Source organism: Amphiura filiformis, chromosome 12, assembly GCF_039555335.1.
Source record: "Amphiura filiformis chromosome 12, Afil_fr2py, whole genome shotgun sequence".
In the NCBI taxonomy this organism is placed as follows: domain Eukaryota; kingdom Metazoa; phylum Echinodermata; class Ophiuroidea; order Amphilepidida; family Amphiuridae; genus Amphiura; species Amphiura filiformis.
The window spans coordinates 20,391,106-20,411,766 of record NC_092639.1 but is presented as its reverse complement, the minus strand read 5'-3'; the positions used below and the strand labels follow the sequence as shown (position 1 = coordinate 20,411,766).

General features: G+C 38.0%; 1 protein-coding gene across 2 annotated transcripts; it reads left to right on the top strand.

Moving 5' to 3' along the window:
* The first annotated feature begins 974 nt into the window (after positions 1 to 974).
* On the top strand, positions 975 to 19,874 carry LOC140165921 (catechol O-methyltransferase-like). Of its 2 annotated transcripts, none has more exons than XM_072189265.1 (3): positions 975 to 2,000; positions 2,896 to 3,089; positions 19,401 to 19,874. In XM_072189265.1, exons 1-3 carry the CDS (start codon positions 1,691 to 1,693, stop codon positions 19,740 to 19,742), a joined length of 846 nt encoding a protein of 281 aa, XP_072045366.1. In that variant the 5' UTR covers positions 975 to 1,690; the 3' UTR covers positions 19,743 to 19,874. The 2 variants fall into 2 exon arrangements, with proteins under 2 accessions (XP_072045366.1, XP_072045365.1); XM_072189264.1 differs by lacking the exon at positions 19,401 to 19,874 and adding an exon at positions 4,267 to 4,895 and having other exon boundaries at positions 1,591 to 2,000.
* Positions 19,875 to 20,661: the final 787 nt, after the last annotated feature.

The window sequence follows — 20,661 nt, the reverse complement described above, 5'->3', positions numbered from 1 at the left end:
ATTTTTAAGCAGCTTTGATCCACCCAATTGGGCAGTCACAACACCAGTTTAGTGTTTGGTGTTGCGGGGACCCAATAATGGCCGACCAAATCCTGACCATTACTTGGCTTGTTGGATTCGTCTATATCTCAATTTCATTATTGCCAACTTTGGTCTGATCAGATCATCGCATATGTGGAATTATGGATCTACGCCTATGGGTATTTTTAAGACTTGATATTTGGCTCATAATCTCACCTCATATTACACCTTTTTTATAATTTACCACTTGAGGCTATTCACAGTGGCGTGCCGTGGCGTGGCGCTCCTACCCCGGGGGCTGTAGAAAATTCAATTTTGCCGCCCCTTGCTCAACAACCGAAAAGGTTTGAAAAAGTGACGAAAAAAAAAAAAAAAAAAAAAAAAAGGATTATAGGCGTTAGCTCCCTAAAACCAACATATTTTGATATATAGTACCATTTTTTCACTATTTTTTATCCTTTTCACATTTTCCGCCCTTTTTTTTTTTTAGCCGCCTCCTTTTTTTCCCCCACCAAAATATGCGCATGCTATTAGAGTTAATTTTAATTTTTCAAGAAATTTTAATTTTTCAAGAAATTAACCCTATACCGGTAATTAATTATACAGATTAAAATGAGCAAAATGCTAAAGACAATACTTCTATTGTGCTTGTACTGTATGTACCAAGTCTGAGCTAGTTAGTGAGTCCTTATAGTTACTTGGCAAATTAACTTAACTGCGTAATTGGATGTATGTGATTTAAAACATCTTTGGCCTCACTTTTAGTTCTCCACTTCGCCTCCTCCAGCCTAATTAGAGTTAGCAGGGCCAAACCCTGCCAACGGCAACAAAGTGGTCAATTATGCAAAAAGGTGTATTGAGCCATGATTATGAATAATTTCTACTTCATGGAATACGCTGGCGAAGTGATGTAATAAAACGGATTAACTACCCGAGCAATTGGTGAAAACAATTGTGAATATATCGCGCTGCACTACAAGCAGGTTGCACTCATCACCTGTGTATACCTGCAATCATAGATTGAATACAATACTGGTCTTTTCAAAGATACTAATCTTACCTGTGCGAGTGATCAGCATGATATGGTTCAATGCAGAGGTACTGCGTGAACGTACAAGTGCAGCGCGGAATATTCAAAAATTGTTTTTATCTGTTGCTATGGTAGTTAATCCGATTATTACATAACTTCGCCAGCATATTGGAGAAGAGAATAAGTTGGGTTTTGTTAAAAATCCAAGATCACTGACCAACAACACTAACCATGACTGCTTCTCATTTCCAAAGTCTTCGCTTCATTGTATTTGTACTTTTGAGAATGATCTGTATAAATTTTTCAGGCCATTTCCTGTTCAACTGAAAAAGGATGCGTGGTTGATTTCAGTTGAATAAATAACATTGCATAAAGATGAATAAAGATCTCAAATTTATTCAGCATGCTAGTAGTTGATCAGCTGAATTTTAGTTTTATGTGGTACGAATGATAAGAGGAGCACTTTTGTATGCAATATTCAACAACACAAAAATTAGATTTAAAAAAAAAGTGCCCATATGTAAAAAAAATTATGCAAAATTTTGTTTGTGATTAATTGTAAAAAAGGCATGAATAATGATATTATAATGTTCATTGATGCTTGGCAGGGCCTGGTTGCGTGTGGTTGGTCAGTGAATCATGGATCGTCGTTTGTATGGCGCCCTCGTTGCTGCTCCTGCGGTAGCTGTTGGACTCTATGCATTGTATGCATACAGAAGCAAGAAGAGCTTGTATTTTTGGTTTAACGTTCCGTATTCTGGGGGACGCGGAACATTTAGGGGTCTTTTTGTCAAGGCTCGGAACTTTATCTATCGCAATACTATTCAGGATCGTCTGTGGAATTACATAGAGGCCCGCTCAGAGGAAGGTAATGCGGACAGCGTGCTGGCAGCGTTTGATGATTACTGCTATAACTATGAATGGACATGGGCTATTGGAGACAAAAAAGGTGAGATTTAAATCAAAAATTTATCTTCTTCGTCATCTTCCTATATACTTTTGCCTCAATTTGGAAATTTTAAATTCGGAGAATGTAAATACATAATTAATATCCATTTAAGCTTATTCTTTTACAGAGTAAATGACACTCCAACTTACATATTCACACCAAACTTCATTAACCCCATGAGAACTACCTGCCGATTGGCCAAAAAGAAGTTTTCATTATTATCAATTGGACCAATCAGCAACATTGTTAGAATAATTGCACCACGCAAAAAAAATTGGGGTGAATTATTTGCAAAGCTCCATTCTGATTGGTGATTGAAGTAAAGATATCGTGTATTGACCAATCAGAGGCAATGTTAGATAGGCAGGTAGTGCTCAGGGGGTTAATTACTCAATAATTCCGATATCTTTTCACACAAGTTTGTCATATTGCAGCTAGAAAAATTCTGGTGACGTTCAATGGGGGCGCGGTGGCACAGCGGTACAGGCTCTGCCTTGCAATCGGTGGATTGCGAGTTCGAGCCCCGGCTGTGCCATTGTGCTGTGCTCTTGGGCAAGGCACTCTTTACCTTACTTGCTTCTCTTTACCCAGGGGTGAAATGGGGAGCTGTTATGAATATTGTCCATTGAGCGCCGCCCAAAGGTATGAGCATGCCTTGGGCATTGTATGGTAGCTGACATATTCTAACGACGGCGGAATAAATGTAAAGCGCTTTGGTACATGTGCACATGTGAAAGGCGCTGTATAAATACCAATATTTATTTTTTTATTTTCATGTTGATTTTATTGTGCTCAAAATTTTACCACTCATAGTGGAGGGGATTTTTGTTTTTGAAGGTATTTTTTCATTACACTTGTCTGACTGGATTATGTAAAATCTTTTTTTTTTTGACAGCTGCCATCTTAGCTAAAGTTGTGCAAGAAGCAAAGCCCAAGGTAACCTTAGAGCTTGGTACATTCTTGGGTTATTCTGCCATAATCATTGCTCAGAACATGCCGTCAGATGGAAAGCTTATTACAGTTGAAGCTAACCCAAAGAGTGCTGAGATTGCAAAGAAGATTATCAGCAGAGCAGGCTTTGGGGACAAGGTATGTACCGTAACTGAAGAAGTTAACTACATGTACAGGCCATATTATCAGCCTCTAAGAACTATTTTGATTGGTCATAAGGTGGGCCATAGCATGTTTTGAGCATCGGTGGTGGAACTGGGGGGGCAGGGGGCCCTCCACTTTTTTGTCTGGGGAGTGCCTGCCCCCCCCACTTTTTAACTCATAATGTGCTGTGTGTACTGTGTAACATGTCTGGATGAACATAAATAACCGAATCTCTATTCTAGACCCTTTTAAAACATGCTTAAAGAAAGTGTAAAAAATTATGCACGAAATGGCTTCAATTGGACTTTCATTTTGCAAAATTTTCCAACTCCCCTGTGTTAATACACAGTGTGTAGGCCTGTGGATAAACAAATTCCCCTTTTTGCTTCTGGTTTGGGGACCCAACACTAAAAGCAATAATTAATAATATCCTCGAATGGCTTCAATTTGGGCCTTCATTTAACCCATTTTCGGATTTTTCAAACTAAAATTGTACACAATAATATAGTGCCAGAATAGTGCACCAAATATCATCAATTGGGCCTTCAGTTTGCAAAAGTTTCTCACTTCTGAGACACCCCCTGCGTAGCGCAAGTGCGACGTTAATGGCCTAAACACGATGGCCGCTTTGCGGCCATTATTTTGATTTTTTAGTAAGAAAAAAAAGTCCATGTTGATTGGTAAGTCAGATGATAAGATCATGTAATTAGCCAATTGCGTGTGCGTCGAAAAGTCCGCCAGTGGATTCCCTGCGACTGCGCAGAATTACTCCACTGTCGCTATATACGGAGGATTTTCTGTGCATGTGCGCAGAAAATCTGATTGTGGATTCCTTGCGTCCACCGTGGGCAGTTAATCCACTGTCTGAAGTTCTGCGTAGGGATCGCAGAAGATCCACTGGTGGGCCATGTACATATACATGTACATGTACATGAATATTCCTAAACTATGTGACTTGAGATGAATATAATACCACCACTTGAGATTCCTAAACCATATGACTTAAAAATGATTGGAATTAGTGAGCTCCACTAGAAATGTAGCAGCCGACAAGTGAATCCTTTTACATATATTGAAAAAATAGAAAGAAGTGACAAAACCTATAACCATATTATGCTGCATATGCTCATTGGTGATAAATAATATTGATTTTTGGTCTCTTCTTTTTCAGGTCACAGTCATTAATGCATTTTCATACGATGTCATCCCCAATCTTCACCATGATTATGATGTAGAAACACTTGACATGGTGTTTCTAGACCATTTCAAGACGGGCTACGTTGCCGACTTACAGAGACTTGAGAAAGGTGGATTTTTGCACAACGGGAGTGTTGCATTTGCAGACAACGTTGACGGAGAAGGTTCACCAGGGTTTTCGGAGTATATTCGCAAGTCGGGTCACTACGAATGTCAGTTTTACGAAGCAGACGTGGAGTATTTTGCAGGTGTGAGTGACGGAATGGATCGTGGTATATTTAAAGGAGCTGATATGTTTAGCGGGGAGACATTGGGCTTGTAGACATAAAGAGCCAATTTCTCGAAGCATGGCTAGTGGCCAGGCTTCCTAAGCTTAAGCCCAATTAGTCCTATATACCAGTGTTTACAATTTTACATTGTATATCACTTACAAAGATAAATCAATCAAATGGATCACCATTGGTAGGCCTAGAGCCTACTGGCTTAGGAATTAAGCTTCACCACTAGCCAAGCTTCGAGAAATCGGAGCAGTGGCCTGTTATTCTCTAAATTGAGAATTGCATGTTTTTTAAAATATTTTTTTAAATAAAAAAATTCAGTTGCAGACTAGGAGCGTTAATAATAAATTTAAATAATAATAATAAATTATTTTTATAAAGCGCCTTTCTCCAGATCTTAGAGGACTCAAAGCGCTGTAATTTCGCTGCAATGGTGAATCATCACAATAAGATCGCATCAGATCGCATCAACTAGGTTGCTGCCGAACGGCGCACACCTATCCGCATTTAGATTGTAACATCCACCAATTATCTGTGCAGCTCCCCAAATTCCATTGGGTGAAGGAAGTTTTGATAACCAAACAACTAATCACCGATTTTTGCGATACAGGAGGAAACCGGAGATCCCGGAGAAAACCTGCGAGAGCGAGCATGAATTGGGATAAACCAAGTGCACATGAATCCTTGGGCCGCGCCGGGACTTGAACCCGGGACCTCAGTGGTACAAAGCGAGGGAATTACCGCTGCGCTAACTCGCCCTCCTAATGGACTCAGCATGATAAAGATAAAGTGCAGTGATTTATAGTGCGCTACGCACATGCATAAACATGATAGACCCACAAGCATCCGCACATATCACAGGAATTTACTGACCACTGTGGTTTGAGACACACCATATATCGTCATATGTACTTTTTGCCCTTGAACATGGATGAAGCAAACCATTCAATATAAAGTCTACACCGACAAGGCTTTATCCATGTTCAAGGGCCAAAAGTAAATATGAGCTGTTTCCTGCATGTACTTTTGGCCCTTGAACATGGATAAAGCAACCTCTTCAATATAAAGTCTACACCTACAAGGTTTTATCCATGTTCAAGGGCCAAAAGTACATACGAGGTTTTTCCCGCCCAGTGACGATATATAAATCATTTAGGCAAATATCTTTGCAAAATGTAAGTGTCAACACTTACATAACATGTCAAAATGTTTTACAGCAAGTTTTCAAAAATGTTTATCAATGATATTAAAACATTTTATACCCTTGATATAAAACTTTTCTGTAAAATGTTTTATGTTTGCTGGATAGCACCTTATAAATCACTGCTGTTTTTGCCGTACAGTTTGGTATTGCAGCTTATACAGGGTTAGTCAAAATAATCTGTACCCAAATTTACAAAATCTTGTTAAAATCCATTAAAATTGTAAGATAAAGCTAGACTGGAATGTTGTTTTATTTGTTTATGAAATACATAGTTTTATGAATGCACCTCTTTTACGGTGTGTTTCTACCAAGCAAACGGTGGCCGGTGAATTCTAGTTCATTCAGGGTGATGCGAGGATGGCCCCGCTAGAACAGATTGGGTGAAGTTGAATGTGGGGTGATGTATGTGAACCTCACCATCAACCGTCATTCACCTTTTGAGATGGCTAATGGGCTATTCCATTTAAAATCCACACTACCCTTGTGGAAGATTTAACAGAGGGAGTATCAATTTTGAATAGAATAGACAATTGGGTAACTTCCATTTGAAATACTCCAGTTCTGGAAGATATAGGTAAAGCCATAATACAGAGGGAGTATGGATTGATTAACTCTGATCAATTACATTTGAAAAACATACTCCCCTGTGGAAGATAGTTCCAAAATTTTCCACAGGGGTAATGTGGATTTTAACTGGAATAGCCCAATGTTCCTACAGGATCTAACATCATCAGCAAAAATAAATTCTTTCATTAAATTCACCTTGTTTCAGAAACAGTAACATGGGGCTCAGCAACCTAGATTTTGATATATATAATGTATTCAAAATTCAATTCTTTAGCTGTGAAACTTATCATGTCCAGCAATGTTAAAGATGCATTCCATTCATTATAATAATTGATATCTATTTATCATGAGTAATACTTGTATGGTGTAAAATCTTGTATGGTATTTGGTTACCAGGAAGTCAGTTTTGCTTGTGGCAATTTGTGGTTGAATATTGATCCCTCACTACAAGAGTTATTACCGTCAATTTGGTTAAAAAAGGAGGTGAGACATACATACATACATACATACAATAGGCTTTTATATAGCGCCATTTCAAATGATCACAGCGCTCAATACAACATAGCAAGAAAAATATAGCAAAAACATGACAGAATATAAGCAAATGCAATAAAAGCAATTATATTTCTGAAAACAAGAATGTTTTCAGCCCTTTTTTGAACACTGGCAAAGAGTTGGAGGAGCGGACAGAAACAGGTAGCTGGTTCCACAACTTAGGAGCTGTGAAAGCAAAAGCCTTATCAGCGGCTGACTTAAATGAAGCAGTAGTGGAGTTTGGGCACATGCAGGCGAGTGGCATCGGTGGCAGATCGAAGTCCTCGTCTTCCAGGGATATATAATGACAAGGAGGATGCCAAATAATCCAAAAGCTTGACAAATCTCCAAAATGCTAAATATTGGGTAGGTCGGGTCTGTAGAACAGTGCTTTTCCCTCCTTGACTTTACGGTAGGAATTTTAATTTTAACACAGCATTCAACAGCTGTACTCGATCCAACTGCTATCGTATATTGTTTATTTCAAACTACAATGCGAACGCACGACCTTGGATACAATACTAACCAATTGAGTTGGCATGGTTGGATTTACTTCCGTGTTATGCACCCACAGTCGCACATGCTGGAGTACATTGCACAGTGTACGAAAAATATCGTCACACACACTGTCAGGCTGTTCATTCAATTGAAATTTCTACTGTAGGGGTTTTTTTTTTTTTAAAAGATTTTGGCAACAGAAAAAAAAACAGGCATTGTTGATAAATTTGAAGCTATGTTCAATTGTATGTAAGCTATATTCCGTATGTATGGAAAGAGTCATCCAACATAGACTAAAATTTTGACCTTTTACCCTTATTAGTAGGTCAGTTTAGTTTCATTGTCTGCAGGGTATGTTTGCACACCTATAAATACTCTTGAAAAAAATGCTCAAATCACATTTTGATGATTTTTTAAGATTTTTTGATATGGCAGCTGATATACTGTGTTTTGTCTCAAGTTGAGAATAATAACCTAATCAAGCGGGGTGTATACACTCATAGAAGGGCGAATTGTTTGTACGCTGGTGATGCAACCACATAAACACACTGAATTGAGTCTGCCACAACAAAATCCAACATGGCGTTACTCTCAACTTGAGATGAGACACATGGTGTCTTTCAATGTGTAAACCAGAATACATTTTCTTTTGGCTAGGAAAATCATGGAGAAGTGTACAATGTATAGCATGCAGTTGGCCATATGGGGTTTATATAATGTCAACTGGAATGGGCCAGTATAAGCCTTCTAAAGGTATAAGCCTATATGTGACCAGATCCAATCAGGCTAAAGTTGGCAAAAATGAAACTGAGATATAGGCAAAAATGAGGAGAGAAAACAACAAAAAACATAAAAAAATGGATAGATATAAAAGGTTCATAACTTTACAACCAAGTACTAGTATTCAAGAGATGTGGGTATTCTACATATGTAAGTGTAGGAACTGGGCAAGTTAGTAATGGTAGTAACTCAATTTCCGACTTTTGCCTGAGTGGATCAGATCAGGTGACTCAGGTTGCATAATTATGTGACATGATCTGCTCCAAAGGAGGCATTTTTGAAAAATGAGTTCCAGTAATTATTACCTTACACAAACATTGGGCTATCACATCCTGAAAATACCAAAGGTCTAGCATACTTGGTTATAAAGTTATGAAGTTTTGTGAGGTTTGTTTTCATTTGTATTTGGTTGTTTTTGACTCCATATTTTTGCCTTTATCTCAATTTGCCGCCTTTGGCACCCATGGACCAGATCGTGTCATATATGATAGTACATAAGTTGCATGGAATAAAGTGTCTGAAGATTAAGTGTCATACATGGAATTTTTGTGTTAGAATTTTGTGTGCATTTATTTTTTTAAAGTATTATATTTTTTATATTTCATCAGTTATAGGAAAAATATTTCCTGTTTCTGTGTTGCTTTAAATTTTTGGTGAAATTTGTGAAATTCTTGACCGCCTTGTCTGCAGGGTACTAAAATAGTAGGCATAATCGGTATTGTAAAAACCGACTATATAAGACAGATATAAACCGAAAAATGTTTTTTTTTTCAAATTTCAATTTTTTAACAATGTTTTTCTTGACCTTACACAAACTCTAACCCATCTCACAATCCCACCCAAGCCCAACTAGCCCAACACCCTTGCCTCAACCCCCAAAAGGGAATTAGGGGTGAAATTGGTTTCACCCCAAAATCGGACCTATACATACATACATACATTTGAGGCATTTATATAGCACTACACACACCGTCGGCGTCCTATCGATAAATATAAATTTAATACTCCGTTGGTGAGCGACAGGCGAGTGGTAGTGAGCGACAGGCGAGTGGTATTTCACTGAAGCGCAAGAAAAGGAGTTCTATCTGATTGGCTAGCAATCGATCGCTTAGGTCGCTCAGTAGTCAACTACAAACTCATGCATTCAATTCGATTGAAATCGATTATTCTATTATTGACGAAGATAAAGAGCGTGATAGTGTGTCAATAATGTACATTGTGTTGCACCTGGCTTTACCAGCATTCCTTTATAAAATAATTTTCTCAAAGAGTTGAATATTATCAAAATTTTTACCCAGGATTTCAAATTTTTTACCCGCAAATTGCAGTTAAACATATCCACAGCAAAATACCGGTCCTCACTAATTAGTACATTTAATTTCCAGTTAGTACATTTAAACGAAACCTGTGATTTACGTGACAACAAATAAAATTTTCTTACAATAGAAATATCATATGGGATACTGATATGGTAGGCGCAACCGCCATTAACGATGGAGCTGCTACTGGCGTAGCTGACTTTTTGTTCCGTGGAGCCAAATTGACCAATCATGTTAGAGTTTTTCATTACTCGGAGGCAAAACTGACCAATCAAGTACGACTTACTCATTACGTGAAGCGAATTTAGTCATTAAGAATTTGCCAGACGAGCTTCACGTAGTTGCAAGATATCCTCGGTCACGATAGTTATGATTCAAAAAGTAATTTATGAAAAGTACGAACCGACTTATTATTAAGATGGACATGCACTCACAAGAAACTCATACAGTATTGTACACAACTATATAGCTAGGCAGCGTGGTGGTAAGCGATGCACACAATTCAGGCTGATTTGTACATCTTTGCGTGGCGTGGCTCTGGAATTCGACCTTCAGCAAACCAGTTCGGATTTACTTTATATACTAGTAGTAGGCCATACATACTGTAGTTACGGTACTGCCCGTTTTCCTAGTACACAATACTCAGTGCGCTCACCATTGACGCGTGACCTAGTGTATGTTAGAAGTATTATGCCATTGCCTATATGGCGTCACTGTGTAAAAATAACCAGTCAATATTTAAAGTATTCTCTGAAATTCTAGAAAATATAGTTTTGTAACATTTCCTAAATTTTTAGCTAATTTAGGTGTTTGGAAATATTGGTACTTTTGTGTTTTAGGAAGGAAATGTAAACGACAGATAACACCAAAAAATATGAACAAATTATTTCTAAACCGTGTTAAGTCTGCAAACCATTATGCTTCTCATTTTCAAGAACGCTGGTTAACAATAAGCAGACTATTGTCTCATTTAAGTAAACAAAAGCCCAGACAGTATTGTTACCTTGCGTTAAGCTTTATAATCATTCACCCAACTGAAACTATAATACCAGCTCATTGTTCATTGCACAGGTAAAACAGACACAAGTGCAGTGTGTATTTAACCAGAGAAGATCTGATGTAACATAGTTGAGCTGTTTTCATTGAGTGTTATCTTGGTTTAATAGCTTTTAATGGGGTTTAAGTCCTTCAAAGGTCGTGGTGAATTCTACTGTAGACATGACTGCATCATGATTATTTTAAAGTCAACAACATTCAACAATATGATCACCGTGATAGTATGACAGTATCAGTACCGTGGGTGTCAGTGATCCTGGCCTGACACAGTAGACAAACAAACAAACACGCCACACACATGGCACATGCATGCAAGGTAATTGACTATACACTAATCAAACAATGGTATTGATCCTGTACAACTGTTTGTGGTTTATTTACATTCGATTCATTTAAAATCCACATAGTAAACATTAATTTTGGCAAGAGTTTTTCTCTCTGGAACGATGATGCATCAACTGGCTCCAGCGTAATGAAAAGATCTAACATGATTGGTCAATTTAGCTCCGGTTGAAAAAAAAGTAAGCTACTGGCAGTAGCAGCTCCACGTTAATGGCGATTACTGACCAGCCATATACTGATCATGCGAAAATCGTAAAACATAGAATAGAAACAGTGTGGCCGGCTCTCAAAATCTCAAATTGTATGCATAGCCTGAGTCGCACGGCCTATCTCAAACAAAATAGCTCAAAATCACCATGCGTAGTTGTTGAAAAACGTGAGGATTTATCGTACTACCACGGCAATTTTTAACACGAAGATATAGGGATGTCGACGGTGTGCTACATACATAAAGAGCATATTTAGCATTATTATTATTAAATGCATGAATATATATATTAATAAAGTTTCAATTACTTTATTTAGCATCATCTTATCAAAATAGTTATCTTTTATATTAAGGAGAAACCTTTCACATAATTTTGGAAAAAAAAAAAAAAAAAAAATGCTGAAAATATAAAAATACATTTTAATTGCATAAGGTTTTTCTTCTGGGTAAGAATTTGTTTTCTTGCATGCAACAGCTTTTTTCTTGCAGGTTAGAAATTTGATAAATATATAGGTTCCATGCATGCATTTTGTATAATTATGATGACCTATTTTAATTGTTGGGGACTTCCAATTTTTTTTTCTGAGAGCGGCGCGGCCGCGTTCCCATGGATTTCAAGGACCTGGCCTGAAATTAAATAACAGGTTTCTGGTTTTGTTGGAGCAGGTCACATTGCCATTTGAACTCAAATTAATTTTCAAATTGACCAAAATTCCGGGACCAAAATTGATATTATGGATAGGCAAAAAAGTCCCAAATTTCCAAAAGGGTGTTTTCAACATTCGGGACTGCCATGCAGGAGCTGAGAGCACTGTCATATAAATATAATGATAAGGACCATATTCAGTATAACACAGACACCTCAAATAAATCAACTGCTCAGTGCCAGAAGTGGGTTAAGTGCAATAGCTCCAGTGTGTAGCTGCCACGTGTAGATGAAAATTATATAGGCCTACTGTGTGTAAATTGCCAAATGTTCACAAGGCAGCTATTGCTCTTGCCCACTTGTGGCACTGAACAGTCGAAATGTAGGAACTACCCATCATGTGCATGCATGTGATCCACATACCTTATTTTGTAATGACCAATGATACTTTTTTAACCATAAAGCCTACAACTCGAAAGAAATGTTGATGAACTATGATATGTGTGTAATATTGCCGGGGTCAGGTACATGTGCAAGGACGACTACCGCGTTGTCTTTAAACTCCAAAACAGTTATGGGTAATTAATGTGAAATATAACTTGGTGTTGTGTTGACAAATTGAGTATGAAATATTCTTGAAATGTGGTAGAATGTTTATGTGACCGGATCTCATCCACTCTGGCAGAGTCGGACATTTTGAAAATTGAGTTACTACCAATACTAACTTGCTCTGTACCTACACTTACTGATGTTGAATTCCCAGGTCTCTTGAATACTTGGTTGCAAAGTTATGAACCTTTTATATGTCCATTTTATGTTTTTTATTGGTTTTTTCCTCGATTTTAGCCTGATTGGATCAGATTTGGTGACATATGAAGAGCTTGTTTCCAAACCATGTTAAGTCCACAACCACATGTTTCTCATTTACTTGTGTGATACAATCACAATTACTTTGACAAGTTTGACATTAGCAACAATGAGTTGTACCATCAACAAGCCATTATTTACCACAACAATGTTGCATAACAATATGCAGACTGTTGTTCTCATTTGGGAACCAAAGGCCTTACACAGTATTGTTACTGTGCATCCATCCACTGTTTGCTTTGTAATGGTGCATCCAACTGAAATTACTATGCCTATAACATCACAACCCATTGCAATATCGCACACAGGTAAATCAGAAACATGTGTTTGTGGACTTAACATGATTGGGAAACAAGCTCTTCATATATGAGTGGTATAAATCAAAGTGTCTTGAATTTGGGTAATAGTAGAAATATAATCACTCAGTGAAAGACAGATTATTCCATTTCACGCACCATACTGAATCATGAAATTGAATGATGCATCTTTCAACTCATGATAGACTGGTAATAATATAACATTGTAAAATGCATAACATTGTGTATCTTGTGTTATTGATATGGATACATGGAATAAATATGACATATTTTACTGCTTTTGTAAACTTGATATTATTTTAATGACTTGTTTGCTATCATCAAATAACAAACACACGCCCTCGTGCATTACAAATATTTCCGAGGACCAAAAAAAAAAAAAAGACGAAATTTTACAAGTCCAAATGTGTGTGTGTAGTCGGTGTGTCTGTACGTTGTCATGTCAAGTGCTCAAGAAGTTGGTAATACCGAACAAATTAGATTCCGGTTAACACTATGAGGATGTTAAGCTATAGAGGGGGTAGTAGGGTATGAGACCTCATTTTTCACATTTTAACGAGGTTTGCGTAGCGAGGACGCGTGTTTAGGTCCTCGGTAAAAAAAGTCCTAGGTGTGTTGTTATGTCGGAGTCCTCGGAAGTATCTGTACACGCACACACACCCACCCCTATGAACATGTAATGGCAGAAATTGGTTTTATTGGCTTTGCCACAGATGATCAAAGCTTTTGTCGTAGAGCGCAGACCCACACAACACCCAACTATAGCGTTTATATGTTTTTTATGCTATCTGCAATCTTGTTGGTCCTGTCCAGTAAATACAGCCAGCCACAGTTCTTCTGTCTCCACTGTCTGATTCTGTTGTCTCTCAAAAGGCTGCTTTATGTTATTTTTATTATCATTGTTGTATTTCATATTGTTATTTTATATTTTCTGCATGCTTCTTTCTTTTATGAATGGACATGGGATTGTAATATTGTGATAATACCTCAAAATTATTAAATAAAGTGAATTTTACAGTGTATCTCATTAAAGTAAGGCGACAATAAGAAAAAAAACATACAAGGCAGCCTTTTGAGATACAACAGTATGCGTTGCAGATGACAAATTTCTTTTGTGTATCCCTCCATGAAGGATGTTAACAAAAGCACACTCTTAACATCTCAGCAAACACAACTAAAATACATTTATAGCATTTAAAAAATGTTGGTTTGTTTGTTGGGATACTAATGTTTGCTCCAAATCTTAAGGGATCGAATAGCAATGTTTGCACATTATTTTGGTGGACCTGAGAGCACATCATACACCACTAAATTGATTTTGAAGAACACGGAATGTCCTGATATCAAATAATTTTGATTTGTTGAAATTCGCGATATTCTGTCGGTCCGTGTCACGTCACTTCCGGTTGATGATGTTCGAGTGAAAACAAGTCCCTGATTCGATTTTTGTTGATGATTTCTGTCATTGGTGTAATGTAAATTTCGATCGCAAATAGTCAGTGGAATCAAACAACCGTTTCTAAGTCTTCAGAGTGGAAGAAACTTACTTGATTTACCGTTTATATACTGACAAACTTAAAATTAAATTCCATGGTCGAGTGTCGTTTTTTTCGAAATTGAATGTCACTCCAGCAACATCGCTATGTAGCCTCCTTCACAGTCGGTTTCTGTTGTTCACAACAAACCGTGAGCCACATGCAGTTTGGGCCCGAGACTAGAGATAGCCCGGATGTCCGACCGACAGAATAATACAAATTTTATGCAAATTATTAAAAATTGATATTTTTGATATTTAACAGTCCTCGAAGTATGTATGTAGCTGGGAGGAAAACCGTCCATCATTTGAACATTTTGACCTTACGTATTGAAGAAATACATTTTTCCCCCAAAAGACCAAGTAGTAATAATGGATGGCTTCTTCTCCCAGCTACATACACTCTATCATTAGATTGATAAAGTTTACTTTAAGGACTGTTTTAAAAATATCAAAAATATCAAAAAATGTAAATTTTTAATAATTTGCCATAAGATTTGTATTATATTCCGAACTTAAAAAAAAAAAATGTTATAATCAGGACATTCCTCGTATTCAGAATGCAATTTGATATGTCTGATGTGCTCTCATTTCCCACAAAAAATACTATACAAACGATGCTATCCGATTCCATAACAAATGTGCCATCTGAAAAGCTGCTTTAAAGTCACTGTATTTTACTATTATATAGCAACAAAAGTACATTTTGGGTTTTGATGCTTTGAAATGGTATATTTTCTCTCATATGTCATTTTTGTTGAAATATTACCAAAATTCATCCACACAGCATCGGTTTTTAGTCAATATTCGCCCTACCTAATTGTAGCTTTCAGTCTTGAGGGTGCACTGACATTTACGGTTCAGTGTGTTAAAACAAGAAAAGACTCAGGTCAACCTATATTGAGTTTTTGATTATTTGGCATCTAAATCATCTAGTTTCATCTGGTGTTATTGGCATTTAACTGAGAGAGTTCTGAATATGAGAAAATTCTGCCTGAAATTAGCCATTTTTCCATTGAAAACTAAGCAGTTGGTGGTATTGAACCAAACGGTACTTATGTGGTTTTGTGTGCATGCTGTGTTTATTTAAGTTGGAATTTATTATAACAAAATCTGGTACTAGAAGTTGATTCCCTGTTCTTATCTTGGCAGGGTCAAGTTGGAGCACAATCTATGAATCATGGATCATCGTGTATATGGCGCCCTCATTGCAGCGCCTGCAGTGGCTGCTTGGGACTGTACGGACTTTATCAATACAAATCAAAGAAAGATATTTACTTAAATTTACCGGAATCTGAGGGAGTGTATCATGGAATATTTAGCAAAGTAAGGAATGTTCTATACAGGAATACATTACAAGACAGAGTATGGAATTACGTTGAAGGGCGTTCAGAAGAGGGTAATGCGGACAGCGTACTTGCGGCATTTGATGATTACTGCTACAACTATGAATGGACATGGGCTATTGGGGATAAAAAAGGTAAGCTGCTTTTGATAAGTTTATTTTTTATATTTTTTTATTAGGTTTTCATCCATAATATGTGATTCTTAGAGATTTTCATCCATTGTGTGAGTTTTATTTGCCTTGCTTGCTTATAGATGAGTTGACTTCTAACGTCATTGCCTGGCAGTATCTTACGCATCATCACAATTTCCTTTGTTTTTGCCTGGCAGTATCGTGCGCATCATATTTTGTTCAGGGCCCGTGCTTTTAAACCTCCCGCCACATCACAATAAGACTATTGAACAGTGCAGTGGTTGTATGCTGTTCGCTGAAGCACATCGATATACCGGTCCCTTGCCTTTGTTGATAAACATTGAGGTCAACTCATCTATAGCCTTGGTCGACTTGTAGTTGGACTCCCATAATGGCTCTCCAAACTGCTCTGTCCAATCTACAATCCTGCTAGCTGAGCATCAAACTGGGGAGGAGCATGTAGGCTGCCATCTGCCACTAAAGTTTGCAGACTTGTGGCTTTTTCTCCAAACTGCTCTATCCAGTATACAATCCTGCTTGCTGAGCATGTAGGCTGCCATATTTTTTTATGCCATCTCTTGCTTAAGTTTGCAGACTTGTGGCTTTTTCAAGTTTGGGGTTTTCAGCCTCATTTATTACATTATTGTTCCACTTTGATCATCACACTTCATATCGTCACTGGGCGGGAAAAACATCATATGTACTTTTGGCCCTTGAACATGGATAAAGCCTTGCAGGTGTAGACTTTATATTGAAGAGGTTGCTTCATCCATGTTCAAGGGCCAAAATTACATGCAGAAAACATCTCATATTTACTTTTGGCCCTCGAACATGGATAAAGCCTTGTAGGTGTAGACATTATATTGAATGGTTTGCTTCATCCATGTTCAGGAGCAAAAAGTACATATGAGGTTTTTCCCGCCCAGTGACGATATTGATTACAGTTTCTTGGTGGATTGTACCACAATTAGTCAATCAAATGACAGAATTTGCGACCCACTTACAGACACCAAGTAGCCTAAGCAATTTGGTTTCTCAGTAGCACAAAGGAGGATTCACACCTCCAACCCATCAGTTGAACATTTCAATCAAATCTGGAACTTGGCAATAGAGAAACTTAGCATTGTTATGCAGAACTCTAAATTTCAAAAGGCCTATTGTATTGTGATCTGCTAGTAAGTACTATGAAGTTGACAAAATTAACCTTCCAAGAGATTTCAGATTTGAATTAGTTATCAAACATGTTAGGTTTGCTGCATGGTGCTTCTTGAAATTCCTCATCTTCTGAAGTACCTTGTTGACTTGTATATGTGAACAATAACCGTTGACCAATGGTTTCTAGTGTACAGCAACTAATAACCAACCACCATTGACTGAACATGTACATTAAGCAAAATTAGTTTCTTGTTTCAAATTATGATGGACTTTGGTTCACTGTTATGTACTGAGAAATTTAATTTAATATGATAATTACCTGGGTGTTGACTTGAAAAAGTGCTACCAAGGTCTGCCAGGGAATTATTTTGGGTGCCCCATGCCATTGCTTTGGTACCACACACAAATATTTTGTATTAAGGAATTTGCACATGCAAAATCTTTTTTTGATTTGTCAGTTACTAATTATAATCTTTATGTTATATTAAACTATTTCAGCTGCAATATTAGCTCAAGTTGTTCAAGAAGCGTCGCCTAAGATGACCTTAGAGCTTGGCACGTTCTTGGGTTATTCTGCCATAATTATGGCTCAGAACATGCCGTCAGATGGAAAGCTTATTACAGTTGAAGTTAACACAAAGAGTGCCGAGATTGCGCAGAAGATTATTAACAGAGCAGGCTTTGGAGACAAGGTATGTAGCACACCGACACCGCCTGGCTAATAATTATTTGGTGCAGCAGAGACACTAAAATTAATACACGGGATCGATACACGTGAATTGCTATGCACGATTTTGATATCAGACGAAAATCTTCGGATACCGGGTTAGAAAATGATGAATATCTCCTGTAAATGAATTTTTCTCAAGAAACCAGATGTGGTCTCATACACTTGAAAATACGTGTTGAACAGATATGATGGTCGCTAGAATGCGCTTTGAAAATTGGCCGTGCGCTTTGAACTCAAAATCGGACCAAAACTCTAATTTTATATTGCGTTGGTCCTGTATGGACTACATCGTGTAGTACAGCTGCATTCACTACTAGGCAGTATAAAAGTCGATGACCATTGACCTCAATGGGGTATACAAGCTTATTCACGCACAACCAAGATCAATAACCCGGCTATTGTGAGTAGCCTTAGTCATGTCCCTCGACTAATTATTCGTCTCAAAGAGCTTCAAAGGTCTGAACCAAATGGCCAATCGTGGCTGTGGATTCAACCTACCATGGCGATTATTGCCATGAAGATATAGGGTCGATGACACTGTGTGTAGTGAAACCCCTTATTTGTAGGAAACAACAGCAAATGTTCAATCATTCAATCAATCAATCAATCAACTATCCGTAAATAAATTCATCAGGATTGTTCATAATTCATATTTTGCAAATGTTCTTTTGTACAAATCCAAATGTATTTCGGTATAAAGATCTTAAACATACCTCAATGACGTTTCGTACTACACCGTAGTACTTTCTCAAATTGACTGATCAACTCTCACACTCCTCGTCTGTTTCCTGCTGGAACTCGACGTCAGACTGAAGCTGCAGCCTCTAATAAGGCATTCACTAGATCTCAGAGAAAGGCCTCTGTCACAGGAGAGGTAAACAAATCAGCCAAAGCAAACCATGTATAGCGGAGGAAAACCACATAATTGGTTGGGAAGAGGCAAAAATCAGAGATAAAGAACAAAACCGAAAACGAAGACACATTAAGGAAGCCATCTTGATCTGGCAAAAGGGGGCCAACACTTTCAACCGAGACGAGGGCAACCACTTCCTACCCCACATTTATGACCAATTACTCCACTCCAAAATGCCACCAACATCGAGTTCCAGCAGTAAACAGACGAGGAGTGTGAGAGTTGATCAGTCAATTTGAGAAAGTACTGCGGTGTAGTACGAAACGTCATTGAGGTATGTTTAAGATCTTTATACCGAAATACATTTGGATTTGTGAACAAAAAAAAAAAATCAATCAACTAATTGTTTAATCAATCAATCCATCAATGTCAATCAGTCAGATGGTCAATCGATCAAGCAATCAATGAATGTGAGAATAATTACCTGGGCATTTACTTGAAAAGGTCCGACCAAGGGCCATTCGAGCGAAGTAGACCATGCAGACGACGCGGACGCATCGGTGTTAATCGGTGATGAACAACGGTGAAACATGATTGAATCCCTAAATGATGCTAACCCGCCAGCCTACCACTTTAATTTTCCAGTGCCCCCTCTGGGTTAGTTATGTGATAATGATTTGTATGGTTATGCATTGATTTGATTTAATGTTCTTTATCGTTAATGTTTTATTTATTTGTGACAGGTTACAGTTGTTGTTGGATACACCGAAGATATTATTCCTGAACTGCACCACAACTATAATATAGAAACACTTGACATGGTGTTTCTAGATCATAAGGAGGATGCTTATGTGCCAGACTTGCAAAGACTTGAAAAAGGTGGATTTTTGCATAATGGCAGTGTCGTGTTTGCAGATAATGTCACAGATGCAATGGATTTTTCAAAGTACATTCGCAACTCAAACAATTATGTGTGCAAGTTCTACGAAGGAAGTAGACAGTATGGAGCTAGAGACAGTGATGGAATGGAACGAGGGATCTTCAGAGGAGCTGATATGTTCAGCGGAGAGACTCTTGGACTGTAAAATAATGTTTATCGAGGGTTTAGTGAAAGAAGGCACTATCTGCAATAGCTGCCATGGGTCATATTTTAAGATGTATACTTAATACTAGAATGCTGAAATTGCCAAAATGTATATAGGGCAGCCATTGCAGACAGGACCCGGGACAGGACCAGTTCCTGTGTGTTTGTAGCACAGACGAGAGAGATACAGACCTCGTACAACCAGTCAAAGTGCCTGTGTATTGTATGATGTGAGTTCTCGCATATTCATGAGGGCCAATTGTTCGATCGTGCTGTGTTTAACAACAGCGTATACTCGATTAATCGTTGCGTGCTTTCTCGATTAGTCGATAGACGATGAAAATACGCGGTAATTGCGTAGCAGTCTCGCCAGTCGCATTTTGCGGAACAATCGTCCCTCATTATCGGGTAATGCTGAGACTTTGACTGATTGCACGCGGTCTGTATCTCTCTCGTCTGTGGTTTGTAGTAACACATCTCAGATCGTTTGGTGCAATTTGACAATTAATGCTGATTTGATGCTGCTGTCTGTACTTATAGCCCCTCATATATAAGGCACCACCACAGAATTAGAGAAGGAGAACCGGGACTCAACCGCCATCTTGATACAGGTATGGAGCAAAAATGTTGATTTCCCTCGGAATGTGCGCGAGGTATTCATTGTCATGCAAGAGCGACATGGATGATGGGCACATTTGAGAGACGTACTTGATGCGACTTACACGTGATACCAAGATGCTAAAGATGAGATGCAGAATTGTTTTTGTTCGTTCGTTTGTAGCTGACAGCGCGATTGTATATATGGCGGTATAGGGAGTCACGGTTCTCCCTCTCTATAAATGCTGTGGGCAGGGTTGCCAAACCCACAATTTGGTAGCCCAATTGGGCGACTTTTGAAGATTTTCCCCGCGACTTATGAC